Here is a 19,281-nt window from a genome sequence, read left to right on the forward strand (position 1 = left end):
CACGTAATGGCTTCTAGACTAGGCTCCACATATGTGCTGTTGAGGCAAAAAGGTGCTTTTGGACTGCTTTTTGTGCAGTACTAGAGACACTGCATATTGCCAGAAGTCTGGATTATTTTGCATTGTGGGACTCAGCGGCGCAACCTCACCTTAACTACTACTTTGAAGAGCATTTTTGCTTGTATATGTTGCATAATTTCCCCTTTTTACTCCTTGTTTAAAATTGATTTTATTACTTAATAGTACCAAATGCTTTTATGGCACTTTATAGAATCAAAGACATTGTCCCTGGGCTGACATTTCTGGTAAAAGATGAAAGGAAAGAGAAAGGATAACAACCAAAGATGCAAGATGTAATACCTATGAGGTGTGAAAGAGCAAATGATTAAGTTAGAAAACTGGTTAGTGCAGAAGATTAAAAACACTGGAGTAGTGCAGAGATTAGCAGTTGAAAGCTAGCTGAAAGAAGAGGGTTTTGGGGAGGGATTAAAAGGTGGAGAGAGAGGCTTGCTTGGCACACTAAGAGATAGAGATCCAACCAGGTGATAAGCAGTAGTGGGAGGAAGAACCATAGTGGCACAAGACAACACGAGGGGAATATCAAGGTAAATATTTGTTCATTTTCTATTTGAAATATAGCTAAGGGTCTTTATGAATGTTCTCACGTGCAAAATTGCTTTTGAAGGATAAGGACAAAACTCAAATCAATGTACCATTATTGTTAAATCTGAAGTTGTTTCTTCTGATCCTCTCTCTTTGTATTCTATTGATGATAAATTCTAAGAGGGAGCCCTGATGTGTGCATAGAGTACCAGTTTTTGATTTATTAATGTCCTAAGGGGAAGGCCATATTGCCCTGTTCTGAAAAGTGCCACCATTAGTATTACTTTCACTTCCCTGCTGGACTACTTAGTATTAAAAAAAATACTTATACATAGTGTTGTGAAAAAACACTAATACATATAAATGCAAGATGTATTAGAATTCCTACAATTTTAGAATGTTTACCCAAAAGGAAATTATTTAAATGAGCATTTTCTCTGTAGCAATTTCAGATTGTTAAGAATGGGTTTGATCTCCCAATAATAAAATTTAATACATCTGTTGAAGAGTGCTGCATTTAGAGTTCATACTGCAGGAAAAAAAAACCTCAGTTTTATTTTCCGACTGCAGAGGATTTAGTGGCCAGGTGAACAAACATCTGTCATTTTACAAAAGGGTTAGTTGAAAATTAAACTATTTGTTTCAAGTACAAGGGTAAGTGGGCCAAATTCTCTGTTCTTCTTGAGATCTGCTCAATACAGAAACTCAGTGGAAAAAAATGAAAATAGGAGGTGGAGGGTGGGGCTGAAGTGGCTGTAAGCAATTTCTGTGTCTCCTCTTATTCTTGGGTCATTTGGGAGTTTGCCTGGACTCTGCCATAAAATAGAGCAGCTTCAAGGCTGATGCAGTGGGCCCAGGAGGCCACTACAATAGCTGAGAATTACTAGAGCTTAGTGCACTTTGGCCAGACTTCCCCTGGACAAGCAGTTGCAAGGCCAGGGCACTTATGCTGGCTCCAGACCAGTGGTCTCCAAACCTTTTTGATCGCGCACTCTTATTAGTAAAATATTTTTGAGCACACCCCCCCTGCCATGCCATTTTTGCCAAACTGTTCTCCCACTTTGGAGACCACTGCTCTAGACCACCCAAAGAGCCTCCTTATTCTCTGGGGTTGGGGATGACAGCTACATGGCCCCTCTGGAACCAACAGAGCAGGGTAAAGGGGGGTGGAGGTATCACAACAGACTGGCCCAAAATTGTATTTCTATTAAGAGGAGAAAGCGTGGCAAAAAAATGCAGATACCTAATAAGCCTTACAATTATAGTGACTATTCAGAATAGACACAGCTATTTTAACATAGTAGAAGTACCTGCATCTTTCAGGAGAGTCTTCTCTATCTTTCCTCCGGAACTTGCTGATGGTATCATCAATTGTGCTTCCAATTTTGTCACTCAGTTCACCTAGTTTATCGCTGAATGGAAAAGCACCCTTGTTTTTATCCCATTCTTCATCCCATTTTGACTTGGGCTCAGAATCATACCTTTCACCTATACAATTTGTGAAGACATAATACTGATGATAAACGCAAGAAAAAGCCTGTAGTCTTTTTGGAGTTGTCCCCTATCACCCCCTCAAAAACTGTTACCTTATGAGTTTTCAAAGCAAACTGAAAGCTCCCACAGTGCTGAATCAACACTATTACAGCAAGGCACAGCATGGAATGCCAATCATTAAGTGGCAAGAATGCAGATTCAAAAGCTTTTATTTATGACAACTACACAACCGTAATGCACTGCAGAGCACAGCACAGCACATCAGGATACTGTTAAACCCTGCTGGAGGAGCAGCATAAGAGAATCAACTCAGGCTGTATAAGCAACTTATCAGAATTGGAACATGCCATTTTTATAATGGTAACTTAATGTGCAATATTGCATTCCTGGCCAAGCTGCCACACTAAGTGGTAAATCTTTCAAAGATTTTATACATTTTAAAAGCTCATAAATACACAGAGGCACAGTACCAAACACCAAAACAGACCAGTTTGAAAACGTATGGTAATATTTCTAGCATCTATTCCTGTTAAAAACCCTCAAACAACAAGATTTAGAAACCATTAAGGAAAGTACAGCAACTTACCTTCTCAGCAGCCAGTCAGTGCTTTCATTTCTCAACACTACACTTCCATCAAGAATTAACAGCAAAATAAATTTGCTTCTGAATGTTGAGAATCAAGAACTCCAACTAGCTGCTGGTTAGTTTAGAAAAGAGATTATAGCTTTTCTTGAATTATCTGCAAATATTTCATGTACACATCTAAACTGAGATTTAGTAAAGTTAATTTAAAAAAAAAATTTAAAAGACATTTTCACTAAAACTTCCCCTTGCATTGTTGGAATCTGAAACAATATGATGACTACACTAAGTTTGAAAATTTTAGCCACCCAATCAGTGGCTTGATTTTCAAACAGGCAGGTATTTGGATCCTGGAAATATTAAGCCACTTATGGGTTGCCTACATTTGTATTCAGGTGCTTAAATTTAAGCACCAAACATTTGAACATGTTGGTCATAGTGCATGAAAATTAGAAAGGAGACATTGACCAGCTTTCTTTTATTGCCTTACCTGAGTGAAATGGAACTAGCAAGCAGACAGCAAAAATGATAAATTAGTAAAATTATTTGGGAACTCATAAGAAACTTGTAAGATACTTAAAAAAACACAAGGGTCATGCTCAATTAAAACAGTTTTAAATCCACACACAATGAGTAAGTTTATAGGAGTATGAAAAGGTCCAACTGAATCCGAGTTATGCCTCTCTCCAACCTGAATTACACATGCAAAAATAAAAATCTTAATCTCTGAAAAAGAAAATGTGAAAATCAAAATGACTCCCTTTGTTAGTTTTTTGTACAATACTGAATCTGTACAAGTACAGATATGCTTTCTGATCAAATGGCTCAGTGTTAGTATCCAGCTGCCTATAGCCTTTTCTCCATCTTGTATGTACCAAGATTATATTGAAAGAGTTTGTAAATGTCTACCAAACCAGGTAATCAATAGTGCTCTCCATCACAGGAAGCACAGGAAGTGCTAGGGAGCACATCAATGTATGTGCACTTTGTTTCTCTATTTTAACGTACATTGTGTTTCCTTGTGTGTTATAAACATTCAGAATGCTGACAAGCAACTGAAAAATCTGGCCTGATGTACCGAAATGTAGATTGAGACAACAAAAATAAATTAGGTTGGGTGGGGATGTTACAAAAAAAAAGTTTTCCAATGTAAAGTTTATTCACATGTTCCAGAACTTTGTTACATGTTAGCCTGACACAGCATTGTTAAAAATCATGGGCTATTTTGATAAAATATAGCCTGTTCACTTTTTTTTAAACTCACAAAATAACCCAAACTAATATGTTTTTGGATACTTTAAAAAAAATCTTAAAACTATTTCCCCCAAAAATTCCTATTGGATCCCCCTGCAAAAAATCCATTTTCTGTATAAGAGACTATTCCTTTCTAGCTGAAAGACCTGACCTTACATGTAAAATTTCAGCCTGAAGGGGGTTTTTTGTGCTGGCATTTTAAGATGATGCAAATGCTTGCAAACACTTCAATATAGTGATAAATGAAGTGATGCTAATTAGAGATCCTTTAGTATAAAAACAAATACATTTTAATGAGATGACACGGGTTCAGATTTGGAAGTGTGGTGAAAAGAGCTGAAGAGAATATGGAGAAGGAATGAAGTTTTCCACTGATCAACCCGGGGTGGGTAAGTTCTCTTTGGAGAGAGAGAAACAAGAGCCAACCCAGACAGAAAGATAGGAGACAATAATGAAGAAGGTACAGAGGCAGTGGCCTGTGAGCGTTCTACAAGACAAGAGGATTACCAGAGCCCCCAGCAGGTAGCATAAACCCAAAGGAATATATTGCAAGGAGGCACTTATCCTATAGCATGGTGGAACTGCCTATCTTGTTTTTTGGGGGGGGGGAGGAGGAGAAGAAGGGGGGAAATCCTTGCCTATACCATGGAGACAGTTCAGCCCACTGGCACTTACATGTACCATTCCTCCTCACTGTAATGGAAGGGTCCACAGTGCCACAGAGTGGCTTGTGCAGAGCAAATCTCCAGGTCACACAGAGGATGCATACTCCTGGCACAGCTCCCTTACATATAGTCCATTCTCGCACAAAGTCACACTGGTTCCACTGCAGAGGAGCACTCAGAAGTTGTGAACATGAGGGTTGGACTTTCCTCTTAGTGGAAAATATCCTGATCTCTAGTAATACCAGGGAGGATATGGACAGACTGATGGTTTAGATGCAACATGTTGGGCTACACGAAAGATGCAAATTTAGATGCACGCTCAGACCTTTGTTCCTCACTGGGGCAGGACTGGGAGCATGGAGGAGGCCAAGGAGGGAGTGGTGCATAAAGAAGTGCCTTACATTGCTCGTGAATGATCATCTAAGCAAAGCAGACAGAGGTGGGCAAGCTTCAAAGCATGGCAAAAAAAAGGCCTGATGTGAGATGTCAATGCCTAAATCCAGCTAGATTTTAGGCAACTACTCCTGCAGATGAAGTGCAACTTCCCTGGACAGTAGGCACTCCAGAGCCTAATATGTCAAGGAGAGATGCAGAGTTATGAATGGGCAAGTGACCTTAATGGCATTTACAGAGTTACACATTTTTGCATTTTAACCTTAGAATATCCCTTTAAACTGATTTTTAAGACAAAACTACTACTTAGTTTTTTCCCCTTAAATCCATAGTTCCCCAAGCTTCAATACCAGCTGTTGTTCAACAAGGTTCCTTCAAGTTTCCCAAGCACCCACTGAAACACTGAACAGGTGACCTGCCTTCAGTTTTGCAAGGCCTGGTGGGTGCAATAAAGCAGCACAGCAGATATTCAGCTACAAGTTTCTTAGTGTGTCAAGGCAAAGTGGGTGTGGTGCTGGCACTGGGAAGCATGCTCCTTAAGGTGCACATGGAAGCTGCAGATTCAACGCATACAATAAAAATCACATAGACCAGATGCAGACCCCCAAATTCCATTATAGATTGTAGATCAGCAAGCAGCACCACACGCACATTAACAAGAACACACAGACCTGATGTGAATATCAAAATACATACATATGGTGGCTTATATTTCAAGCGTCCATATAATGCTACATGGGAGTTTAAGATCTGCTTGCACATCCAAAGGTACACATTGTTTTTCTTTAACACCACACACTCACCACCACCACCACAACAAATCAAAGGCACTCAGCGAGGTCAGCTCCCTGAGAAAAGGGTAAGATGTCTAGGTCAAGCCATTTTTCAGCTATGAAGAGGTGAAAAAGTATTAGCAATCTTTAAAAAAAACAAAAAAACCCACAATTCTTCTGGAAGCCCTATATTTTGAAAATGCCGCTTGATTTGCTTCAAACTTTCCATTAGAATTGTATTGTGGCAAAGGACCCTACATGCCAATTTTCAGATAGATCAGTTAAGTTTTGGAAGCGTCAGTGGATCACCACCAGCCATGTAACAAAATCTCCATTTAGTTCATTTAAGTGACACCCCCCCCACCCCCCCATGGGACAGAGAGAAACTGCCACCAATACATTTGAAAATTTCTATTTCATTTCTATTCAGATGTAGCAGAAGGATTTGAAAAGTTATTAGCTCGATAAGAGTAATAAAGTTGCCAGGTATATTTTAAAAAGAGTCCTTTAGAAAGGGACAAATTGTCCAGGAAGGATTTGCTCAGTATTTCTTTGCTCCTTGCAGTACATCCATGAAACCAAGCTAAGTCACTGGGTGCAAACTGCTCTCCTCATCTACTTGACCAACACAGCACTGTACTCACCATATCTGAACCCGCCGACACTGTCAGAAGAAACCCCAATGTATTTGTCTTTGTTCTTCTTTGCCTTTTTCCTCTCTTCACGAAGTCGATCATCATCCTGGGCAAACTCTACCATTTCTTTCACCTTCTGGCGTATGTTTATACCTTGGTCTTTGCCATTCTCATCTATATATTGGCAAAGGGGAAAAAATTCAGCAGTAGCAGTTAGTACTCAGCATTAGATAAACTAACAAATTTAAAAAAAGTTACAAAATGAACAATTATGAGAAAAATCCTAAAGTGCACAGAACCTGTCTAAAATATGAGGTGTCACAATATTTTATTTCAATTGCAATTTCATCCTCAACTAAATCAGGTATTTTCATTAAGTACAATTTCTAACATTAATCTTTAACAGATCAACAGACGTAAGTTTTGGAGTAAAAAAACCAGGCTCAGATTTAAGCTATTTTCTTCACTCATATTTTATTCCGATTTTAACCAGCAGCACTAGTTTTTAGCTTTTTTTGTGCAGTTTTTGAAACACTAATTGCTAGAATTCTGTCTCACTGCAAAACTGAATTTTTAAAGTGCTTTCAGCTAAAAACTAAAATTTGCTTTTCTCACCAGCCTCTTTCACATTCAAAACACACATTGGCCTTGCTGCCTTTGCACTGTAAATATTATTTGGTGGGAGGAAAAAAAAGCCCAGCTTCAAACAGATGTGTGTGTTTTGGAGCTCTAACCTTTTCTTCCCATATGATTAAAGCTATTCCTTTACGGACACCACAGGGGACCAGTCTCTAGTGCATATTTTAATATAAACCCGAACACTCATGTTGTGTTGGTTCTGTTGTTATTAGCCAGTCTTTTCTGCAAGTTCTTGTCTTCACTAATTAATACTCTAGGGTCCCACGTCTTGGATTTTGCACTCTTCACACAACCGGCAACAGTCACATTCTAATTAGAGCAGGGAGGCTTCTAAGCTGGTTCAGGTGACTGACAACTCCAACTACTGTTTTAATTTGCTTATAAGATTTCTTTCTGTTGCTCACCTACAAAGTGGTAATTTTCCAGGGAGCGCAAATCATAAATGTGTTCTCTGGCACTCGTAACAACACGCTCTGATCCATTCCTTATGAGGTAAGCTAGGAGCAGCAAAGACTATAAAAATACAAAGCACATTAAATGATTGCATGAACAAAAGCTCTATCAGAATTTGTTTTAAGTGCAATAAAAAAACTAAACCCTAAAATCCAAAAGTTAGTCAATCACAAGATTTGTTCCCCTTTTAAATAAGTAACTATTACACTGATTTGCCTTTTATCAGGTCCTCTTTCTTCTTCCCCTTTTTTGTTTATAAGTATCGCAAGCAAATTTAGATTGCATTTGTTCAGTAAAAACCAAAGTAGATTGTCAATATTAACTCATCACTAATTCTTGAAGCAAATAACTTATCAGAAAAAGATGGTTATAGAAATTTAAAAAGCAAACCTAACCCTGTTAAACAAAAAACAGTTTTCCTGTCTCCCCTCCATCCCTTCAATTCCCCAATGTTTTTCATTTAAAAGCAATTTTTATGGTGACTTATTTATGTTGCTCTCTACAGGAATGTGTTCATGTATAAAACAGTATTGTGGAGTAAGTTTAAAGAAAACTTCAAGACAAAAATTTTAAAAGTGGAAAAAGTATTTTTTAAAATTGTGAACTTCCTTGAACTTCAGTAAGTTCCATCTAAAAAAAGTCATATGTGAAGCAGAGTCTACCAGCTAAAATACGTAATCAAAATGCAATATATTCTAACCTGGTAGATAATTCCAACAAGTCTTTAGATCATTAAGTAGTATGTATGAGAGCATTAAATATTAATTTACATTATACTTCAGGGAAAACAATTACTATGAGTACAAAGCATTGGGCACCCCAAGAAAACAGAGTGTGCCTGAGAATTATTTTTGTCTTGTTATAATCTGAGCCTCAAACAAGACAGAGTAGGATCTAATCCTTAAATGTTAAAGATGGTATGTGCTATACCAATCCCACCCTACCCTCGAAAACCCCCAATATAATCCTACATATGTTGTTACATTGGAAGTACAGCATAACAATATTAAGGAAAAAGTTGATCTACGCTACACAAATTATTCAAAGCCAAGAAAACTTCAACTGGTGTTCAGTGCTTTCTCTACCACTAGTAAAACAAAAAAGCGAATGGAATACAATCTTCAAAATGAGTGTGAAAATTTGGATTCTTTTGAGGCAGAATGCTAATGGAAATTAAGTTTTAAGCTGTTTAACTTGGAAACTATTTTAATTTTTCTAGTTAGAAACAATATCCTTTAGAATGCTTAAAAAGAATTAGAAAATAATCAGAAAAAGAATTGTTTATCAACAGGCATACATGCAAACGATATTTTTTTGTTTAAGTACAAAATGTAGATGTTATTCTGTTTGACAATTGTGCAACAGTAAAATAAGATTGCTATGTTAATTAAAAAGCATTTTACACAAAACACTTGTTTTTAGAAAGCTCGATACTGCAGAACAACAAAACAGAAATTAGACTTTTATAACAGAGTTAATAGTAACATCTGACAGGAGAAATCTAAAGTTTATTGTAACTACAGTTTCTTGATAATACAAATGTAACAGTTGAATACGTACATGCAAAACAGTGCATCAAGATATGAAACTAAAATTAATACCTTAGTGTTTGTTCTTTAGTACACAGAGTAAGAGTAATCACATCCTAAAAATGTCTTTTATATGCACACACCTTATAAACTCTCCTCCAGTTCTTTTTATTATCTTTCAACATTCGAGTCCAAAGCATGTTCATAAGTTCTGGAAACTGCTCATACATAAACGTAGCTCTAAGAGAAGTAAACAAAAGGAGCAAAGCAATTATTTTCATAACAGTTTTCCACAATCGTTTGCTACAATTTAAATGTTGACAGTAGATGGCAGACTTGGTCTAAAACACCAAGGGGAGGGAGAGGAATCTATTCTCTTCAAAGCAACGGTTTAATGTCTACAACATGACTATGGTGGTGCCCTTCGTAATTACCTCATCACACACTATCCAAGCCCTTCTCTGAAAATAAACCGATACATATATTCATGAGCAAAAATTTGGCTAATGTTACTCTGCTTAAAACCTTTAAAAAGTATTGAAGCAACCAGACCCAAATAGGATCTTTTTTATTGTGAAAACCCCACAAAAATGATACATATTGTAAGACCAAGAATTAAAAAAATAAAATAAAAAATACACTGCAAGTATACTGTGACATGTTTTTGATTCAGTGATTCTGATGATTTTTTTCCAGCATATAATCTTAAAATTTAATTTTTAATTATTTGTCAGCTCCTCTCTATCAACCTGGCATCCCTGTTGGTCTGGCAGCAAATTTTATATTTCTGTATAAAGATGCATCTTTTTCTTCACCACTGAGTCAAATTATCACTTACTTGGCAATCTCTCCCATGAGCTGCCCTGAAGGTCCCCATGGATCATCATTGGTTGCTTCTCGAACCTTAGACTCGATGTCTGAATAATTCATAACCACGTTGGTGCTGCAAAGGAAAAAAATTAACACACACATGAAGATTAGCATCAAACTGAGAAACACATGAAAACTTAATAATGACACTAGTGGGTACCTTAATGAGATACCTCTACAGGGTGGGAAAGAAAACATCTTTAGTGCAGAAGCTACCCTGAGGACATTATACAACACATTTAAGTTATCTTTAAGAAGGTTTTTACTATTCCATTAGTCTTCAAGAATACAGATGAGAGACTAGGGATTACATGAGAGTTGGAATCAGTCCAGTAAAAATGGCTTTTGGTCAACTTAAAACTGAAACAACCACTAGAGTCTAAATTGGTAGTTTCCCCAGCTAGATCTGGCTTGCTTGCTGGCTTACATGCTGCACAATTATTTGCCAGTACTTCTATAACTCAATGAACAGAAGTGGATGTGTATTTTCTCAAACCATGTGCAATATAATGAAATCCAAACAATGTCAGTATCCCAGCAGGTGCTAGCAAAATTACACAGATAGGAGAAGTTGGAAAGAAGGGAGATGAGAAATTCACAGGGAAGTATGTTTTTTAGCTTGAACAGTTTTAATTAAGGGAAAATGGGAAGGAGAAAGGGAGAGAAGCTACAGGGCTCCCTGTATGCCGATTAAAGGAGTGAAAACAATATCAAGAGTTCAAGGACCCTCTACAGGAGTTCTTGCAAAAACGCAATATGGAAAGAGGAAATAAGATATTTTGGTATCTCTAAAAGAGAGAAAGAATCTGCCTTCTTAATGAATAGCTGTTGCAGAAAATGTTAACGTTTAATTACAAGCCTAATTTTTAATGCTTTCTTACAAAAAACAAGTCCTAATATACTCTGGAAGCAAGATGATCTGCCTTAACCTTAACAAAAGAGGGGCTCAATGCATTTATTCCTTAACAACTGTATTCACATGAAAAGAGCTCCAACTGCAATACTTTAAGATGTATTTTTTCAGATATTGTGCCACTGGGAAAATGGAATAATTGTGCATATGCACATTTACATCAGAAAAACATTGCACAACTAAAAGATACACCATTACCTATACTCTGCCTACTTGTATAATTTTCTCACACTCTCTAGTGTATTTAAAATAGATTTGCAATGGTTATGTTTATACCTTTTGTACTAAGAAGTTTTTTCTAAACTTAAATATTGTACATAATTATACAACTGGTTTCAGAATCTGAAGAAGTTGCTGCAACATGATTGTGTTCAACTTGGAGTCCACAGAATGTCTTGTAAACCAACTGGAATGAAATGCGGAACTGGTCCAGTGGCCTAGTAGTAATGCTATGGTGGAGGGTGGGTTCAATATTTCATCACCTTCCTTTGTTCTCTGAATCTGGAAGGGCAGCAAAAACACTGCTTTACAGTCACCCGTCTGGGTGTTTAGGGAGAAGTATGAATATGTTTTTAAGTGACACTCATCCAACCCTCTGTGCAGAAGGATGATGGAACTGGGAGTGTAAAGCAAAAGAGAAAGGAGAAACAAGAAGTTCTTTTAAGACCCAGAAAAGGACACAGAGGGTAATAAAACCAGAGGTAGAACTCCTAGACTTAATCAGGGATTCTCAGCACTAGAATCCTTGCAATTAGATTCTGAAAAACAATTTTAGTTGACTAGCTAAAGAAAGCGTAACCTGCATGGCTGAATAAGTAATCAGCAAGCCAACAGACTATGATCTGTATAGGAAAGCATGTCCAAATTCAGCAATAGGTATGAACAATAGCAATTAGGGTTGTATAAAGTAATTGTTGAAACTGTTTTAAAAAACCTCTACAAACTTTGGTTTCTGCTGTTTTGTTTGCTGTAGACATCCAGATGTAAGCTAGTACCATTTTCAATTCTCATGCATATGGAACATTTTCGTTTATTTATTTAACTACAGGCTTCAGAAGCTTTGCAGCTTTCAGCACACTAGTTTTCTTGTCCTATGTAAGGAAAACTTGTGGGTCAAAAGGGAAAGGTTCTGTTTGTTTTTATAAAACCTCCCCAAGCTCTTGTTTGAAGGGATGGATGGGGAGGGGGTATAAAATTGAGTTTCCTATATTTCAAATAAAGTTTGAGATTGGAAACAAAATCACATAAAAAAGAAACTTACAGTAAAAATACCAGCATCAACTAAATAGTTTCTCAAAGTACAGGGCTAACAGTACTGGAGGGAAGTAAGCAATGGAGGGTGGGAGGGGGGGAGCACAGTTAAACCCCACTAAAATAGGAAGACATGCTCCATTTCTAAAACCACCCAGCAGTAAAGTTATTGTTCTCAGCAAACTGTAGAAAGTTCTCAAATGCCAAGATGAGATCTAATGGCACAAAACGTTCCAAAACAAAATATCTTTAAGCCACAGTTAATTCAGAAACAAATGTAAACTTAAAAAAGTTGTATAGTTTGGCTTTGTTCCAGGTCTTTTAAAAATAGCTATTTCTAAAAAGGTGGAAATATAGTTTTATTCTTCCTTTCCCATGTTTTCTATGGCCCTCATTCCATGCCCTACCCATGATTCCTGTGACCTTTGCAGCAAAAAATAATTTATGTCCAGATGTGAAGGGAAAAAGTGACTAGTTTGATTGCCAAGACTTCCTGTGATTGATATAAATTTAATATCCGAGGACACTTTCAGACGCCAGGGGGGGCTCTCTGATTAGTTTATACTGGGCAGCTTCCAGGGAAATCGTGCTAGACTTCATGGACAGATTGCTTTGCAAACAAATGGTTATACAATAGTTAAGACTAACAGAAAGAATCCTAGTACTGAACGCTTAAAGCACACTATAATCTCAAAGATTCCCTTTGGATTTACACCAACTCATTAATTTAAAGCCTTCACAATTGAAATCTTATAACAAGCCAGTTTTGACATGGATAGAGATGTTAAATAAACGGAAGAAGTGGATTTAGCAATTAGGTTAAAAGTACGGCACATGGAAAAAATAAATGGACATTAATGATTACAAAACCTTTGCCACATTCCTTTCTGCTTACATGGTACATGCATACGTTAGCTTTCTTATAATTGTCTTTTTAATCTTATAGACCATAGTCAACTCCCACTGAAACATTTAACTTTTTTTTTTTTCCATTCACTGCTCCAGCACCTTTTTTCAAAATCAGTGATGTCAGTAAAGCTTTGGTTATTATATTTCTAGCCAGAAAGAGGAACTGGCAATAAAATAAATAAATGGGTTCAGTAAAAAAAGCTGCGGTCAGTGGGGTGTACTTTATTTTAAAATCTCAGCAACAGATGGGTTAAGTTTATAAATACAAAAAGCTACACATTTACAACAATTTTAAAAAGGTAGCTCAAGTGATGCTCTCAAATTCTTTGGCAGCGGGAATGCCAGTACACCTCATTATTTAAAAATATTTGGCTTGTCTCAATGTGGATCAATTTATTAACAAAGATTAAGTATTCCTCATGTTTTTGAAAAAATGAATATTTATATCTAACACCTAATTCTACAACCAGATAAACTAAAAAAGAGAGATGCCTTTATTGTAATTAAACATACCCAGTTTACCTAAAGTGTTTTATGTGCTTCTGAAAAGCAAAGAGAATATTTGAAAAAACTATACAGCAACTTCATAAATATTCCAAATTTCTTTCTGAGTTATGGTTTCCTGAGATCTAGAATATTTGCGATGTGGCTCTCATCAAGGCCTAAGTGTCATGCCTTAAAATGAGTTAAAAAAGGGGAAAAGAGGGGAAGCAGGTTGGAGAGAAATATTGTATGTGCTTCATTAGATTTCCTGCTGCTTGTCTTTTTTTGTGTGGGAGAAGGGAGAAAGGAGGTGTGGGAGAGAAAAGTCAGTTCTGCAAGCATTCCTACAAAGATAACAGAAAGCCAAAAAACAATAAGCTCCATCCAAAATTTGTTGTGCAGAATATTTACAAATTAGCTATCCGTTCCCACTCATATTCTAGAACACTCATAAATCACATTAGCTTTCAGGAATAAAATGAGGGAAGAAACCTGAAATGCTCTTCTGAAGACAAACAAACATACATGGATTTCTTAAAGCATACAAATGAAATATAGTTCATTTGCAAGTAAAGATTTACATGTGTTACAATTTTCTGAAGGAGTGTACTTCACAAGACTAAATACAAAAAGCATAAAGAGATCATATCTCACCATACAGATGCTGAACACAACTCAGGAACAAAGTAGGCACAAGAAACACTGTGTACACAAGTAAGTGATAATTATGTTGTGCACATGAGTTTTCTAAGTACTTGATTTCAATACATTCCATGGCTGTGATTTAATATTTTAGGCTACTGTACTATGGCTCTTCACAACACTGAGCCCCATAATGAATCATCAAATCTCTATAATGCTCCACAGCTCTGAAGAACAGCGTAATGAGAGTGAAGTGTATTATGCTCTCCAGAAAGTATCAACTTCTCTTCAAAGTGTTTTACCATAAAACACCCATAAAATAAACACTGAAAAGGAAAGTTCCCTTAGGCTAAAAAAATCACTTTAGTCACCAGGAAAAAATCTGTTCTATTTTGTGTTTTCAGCCAAAACATTAGGGAAAACAGTTTTAAATAATACTTGCAATGTTGTGAGGTGAAACCTTGATAATCAATCATGTGGTTTTCATCATTCTGGATCACAGAACACCCTCCACAGATTCTTATGCTGTACTTGTACCCAAATTGGAACTCCTAAGTGAGGTTTACCATCCAGCTGTAGATTTTGGGAAGCAATGCTCTTTTGAAGTATTACAAATACCTGGCTCACTAGAAAATGACATGTCAGCCCTTCAACGTGCATAACAATCCTCTAATGACAAGAGAAGTTTCTGGATTCAGAAATGTTCAACTGATTCCCTCAACACCCCAGACCCAGGCCCAAACTGTGAAATATCCTTAAAGTATCAAGGAATACTGCTTTACAAGTATTAGTATACAAAATTTGAAGTGGATAAAAATTAAACTATTGCAGCACACTTTAATCAGTATTTACTGGAGTTTGCAGATACAGTTCTTGCCACAGAGAGAATCACTGTGCTGAATAAAACTACACTCTCATGTAAGCAACACTAGTAAAGTATTTTCCCTTAATTCAATCCCCACTGTAGCACTGACAATTATGTCAAAGTAGCTAGAAGAGCCGATATTAGGTAAGGAATCCAAATATGAGCCAATCAAAAGGGGTGCAATAAAAGAAAAAGAAAAAAAGCCACACACTAAGGAGTGTAATGGGAAAGTAAAACATATCCACACATTTAGAACAGAACTCACTTAATACTGGTTAAGGTATCAAAGAGCATTACAAGAGTTATTCAAATTAGTATTGCACAACCTCAAGTGCAGCCTGGAGTAAGAGTGAGGCCACATGTAAAGAGCTATGAGAATGAGGACTCCTATTTATGTAGGTGGTGTCAGTGAAGGCACAGGCACAATTCTGGACATGAGGTCTGCACTGGCTTTGTTAAATGCTAAGTCAAAACTAGTGAGAACTAAAATAAATTGAAGTCCTAGTGAAAGGGAATATTATAGTTTCTTTATAGTGATGGGGAAAGGTATTGGTTTGGACAGGGCAAGACTTAATTAGAAACATTTCTCAAACCTTTGGGAAGCTACCCACTGTGCTGAGGGAGCAAGCAGCGGGAAAAGGGAACCTGGCTAACCCAGTTAAATTTTTTAAATGCATATTTCAAACCAATTATGATATCATGTATACATGAACTCCTATGTGCATAATATTATGCCTTTAACTATTACTCCAAGGACCTTACTGGATTATGCACCTTCTGTTTTCCCTTTTTTAATTTTACAACTGGGAACACTAAAATACTAAAAGCTGAAATGAGAAACTTTCTACTTTTTTACCACCATTAACAATTTGCAGTGAAAGATCATTCTTCAAATATCTCCATTTGAAGAGTAAAGCTGAGTGTATATGTGTGTGTGTTATATATTATAGAAAGCTTTAATACCTACACTACTGAATAAACACCAAATTAAAAACAAACACAAAACAAAACCACCCAACAACCCACATTTGGAATCATTCCTTCCCAAGAATTACTCCTTTGATAAAGACTGTTAGGTTGGGTACTGGGCAACAAAAGTTCTATTACTGTAAAACATTACTTAGTATAGGGAGAAAATTTTGCAAGAAATAAGTAATCTGGTTATTTTTTTACTAATTGAAGTTATTTCTATAAGAGCTATCGGGGTATACGCCTAAGAGGCCTATCCTCAATCTATAATTACCATCTGCTGAACAGTCATACCTTTTAACAATTTTGAGATGTGAACACTTCAGTTTTCATCAAGTCTGTAATTTTGTTAGGGGCTTATTCCCTTTTTATGAAGCAGTTCCCCCAATGCCTTCTATCTGACCACTTCAAATGGAATTTTCTTATTAAACTGAGAATAAGATAAAACCTTTGACTGGGGCCATGAAAACATGGCTATGTATACAGAGTTGGTAACAATCTAGTGCTTTCCTCTTCTACATCAATAAATGGTGTTTTTAGCAGCCTCAAGCCCTGCACCCATAAAAGCAAATAAAAATATGTTACCAAATGTCTGTTGTATTTTTCAGACTGGCCATATCAATCTAGTTACTTGTCAACCATAAGAGGTCAATGGCTGACATCATCTGAAAATGGCTATGCAAAAAATCAATCTTACAACAGGGGTAAAGACCACATTGTATCTGGCTCAATAAGTAAGTAGTTGGTTCCACTCTCCCTCCTGCACAGCTGTCTCAACCAGAGTATCAAGCCTCTTGAGGTGGGGTACACACAAAAGCATAGGGGTGTTTATCCATATAGTATCATGCTAGTAATAACTAACTCCTGAGGTAAACCTCTGAGCATGTCCAGTGTGGAATTGGAGTTTCCAGGAACATAAGCAGATTCAGACTGAGCTCTGTGTTCATTCTAGTAATACAAGTGCTGGAGACCATCTCTCCAACCAGTTTAACTACTTTAGTGCATGTTATTTGGATCTGCTCTAAACATCCAAGCTGGAGGAGATGGACTTTGCTTGTAGTAAGAGACAGAAACCCAGTTTAATAGTTCAGTCAGCTCATTGGTGCCTCTGTTATGAGCTTTGTTCAGACAGCAGAGCAGTGACCTGTCCCCTGACTTCACACAAGCAGCACAGCTAGGGGCTAAAAACTGCATAATAGGTAAAATGAGGGGATTTATTTAAAGGTGAAGTTATACTACACAACCTGTAGAAGTCAAAGATAGTAACATCCACACTTGTAGAGTAAAATAACCTCTTTTACACACTATATCACCAGGGTGAACATTTATCACATCACTGTAACAGCACACAAAGTAGCTCACATTAATACTATACTTGCAATGAGGTGGCAGTTATCCAGTAGACATTGTGTTTAAAAAGAAGTCATAGAAGTTCTCTACCATTTAACAGGTTAATCATCAAGAGATAGAACAAAAGTGCTATGTCCAAACGTCTGAGTGGATAAAGTATCTTTAGTATCTAGATTGCTAATTAAAGGATCCTCAGTCATATATTGGAGGAAAATAGATGCATTTTAAAAAGTTAAAGGTTTTCCTTCAATATAAAGAATCCAGTCTCAATATTGGACTCAGAAGTTGGCGTCTACTGTTAATATCACATAACATACAAAATTTCCAACTTGCTCATATAGAAGCTATTTCCCCACATTACTACCTAAGCTGCCCTTAACCTGTTTAGTCCATCTACATAGCATTTACAATCAGTTTTCCAGAAGCATTAATTTGTTATGAAAATAATTTACCTAATACTTAGCCAGCTGTGCCTGAAATATTTTCAATAGAGCATTTAAACCGTAACACGAGAAACCTGAGTGCCCGAACTCCAGCACTGCTCATCAGCCACTAGGGGCCAGCACAATATGTGAGAAACATTAACATCCCAGAAGAGGAAAAGTTTGATCATACAGCACAGCTCTAGTCATCTAATTCTGTTAGCAGATTATCATGGCATCACTTGTTCCAGACTCTGAGGAAACAGAGTTGATCACCCATCCAAAACAAGCGCCTGATTCTGAAATATACAAGGAACAGGACTTAAAGGTTTAAAAAAGAATATATCAGAGCTCAGAAGAAAAGGTGCATTACAGCCTTAGGATTTCATTGGCTTAAGCTGTTACAGTATGTGTCACTGCCTTAGAAAGCTTAATGAACCAAGAAGCTTGGTTCACAGATGGGAGTGGGAGGTCACACGCTTACTTGCCTGTCTGCTCTCCCAACCACCCCCACAGAAATTCAAGAATCAAAGTACCTCAAGCTTATTGACTAGGTTTGCAGTGGAAAGGAAGTCAACTGTACCTGGAATAAATCTTAACAGTGCATTTAAAAAATAATAAAGTTGTCTTCATCAATCCAACATAGGTTAGTGACCATGCTACCAGCCAGCAACCCCCAACTTATTCTCAACTAGCCAGCTCACATCATTTTCATTTAGTTTGTGTCAGTTATGTCAGTATTGTTATGAAATGTGCAGTCTGGATTTAAGATCTTACAGATGCAACATATGGATGCTAACTATGACACCAGCAGTCCAAATTCAGCCAAGAAACAGATGGGCACCCTTATTCTAAAATGTCTTTCCAAATACCTTAGGTCAAGTGCTACCTAACCATTTGAAATTACCTACATTTGAACAGCAGTTTAAAACACCACAAGAATGATGACCAGTGGCACAATTACAAGGAATTGGGGTGAGAGGGGGCATGAAGGGCTCCCTCTCTCACAAGGGTTTTGCAATTGCTCAAAGTTTCATAAGCTGTGAAACTGGGGAGGGATATGGCCCGAACACTTAAGCAGTGGTCCCGTACTAAATCAGGACAGCTGCTGTCAGAGTTGTCTGGAGCATTGCTCAGGCTACATGGTTGCAGTGCCACTGAAATCTGACCAACCTGCCCCTCCATAGAGAGGGACTGCTGAGCCAGATTTTAGAAAGTGGTGTTGTGAGCTGGCACGCAGGAAGTCTGTTAGCACACAGTGCAGCGTAGGGGAGTCCGGCAAATACTCAACTCCTAGTGGCACCTGCTCGTGCGCTGTGTGGGTAAGAGGGGAGACTTGCCAGTCAAGAGAGATCCCAGGTTCCTGCAGGAGGAGGGTGGATGAGCTGGTACCAGAACAGGGTCCAGGCTGTGGGGTGGAGGGAGAACCAGAATTTGCTCCCCCTCCCAAAGAAATATCTGAATTGGTGCCACTGATGACAACAGCAGGCAATGTTGTATATAAATACGGGATATGATAAGAATTCTCTCTCTGGAACTCTCAATCATTTGAGTTTTTTGACCAATGATACCATCTTCACTATAGC

General features: G+C 37.4%; 1 protein-coding gene across 2 annotated transcripts in view; it reads right to left on the reverse strand.

Moving 5' to 3' along the window:
• The window catches only part of CLINT1 (clathrin interactor 1), a 74,555-nt gene that overhangs the window by 25,134 nt on the left and 30,140 nt on the right, over window positions 1–19,281 (reverse strand). For both annotated transcript variants that reach the window (XM_045027760.1, XM_045027759.1), the window contains exons 2-6: window positions 9,860–9,964; window positions 9,165–9,261; window positions 7,444–7,552; window positions 6,410–6,574; window positions 1,914–2,091 (exon numbers count right to left, since the gene is read on the reverse strand). In XM_045027760.1, the coding sequence (XP_044883695.1) occupies window positions 1,914–2,091; window positions 6,410–6,574; window positions 7,444–7,552; window positions 9,165–9,261; window positions 9,860–9,964 (654 nt within the window). The remainder of the gene's footprint in view (window positions 1–1,913; window positions 2,092–6,409; window positions 6,575–7,443; window positions 7,553–9,164; window positions 9,262–9,859; window positions 9,965–19,281) is intronic.

Source organism: Mauremys mutica, chromosome 8 (genome assembly GCF_020497125.1).
Source record: "Mauremys mutica isolate MM-2020 ecotype Southern chromosome 8, ASM2049712v1, whole genome shotgun sequence".
In the NCBI taxonomy this organism is placed as follows: Eukaryota; Metazoa; Chordata; order Testudines; family Geoemydidae; genus Mauremys; species Mauremys mutica.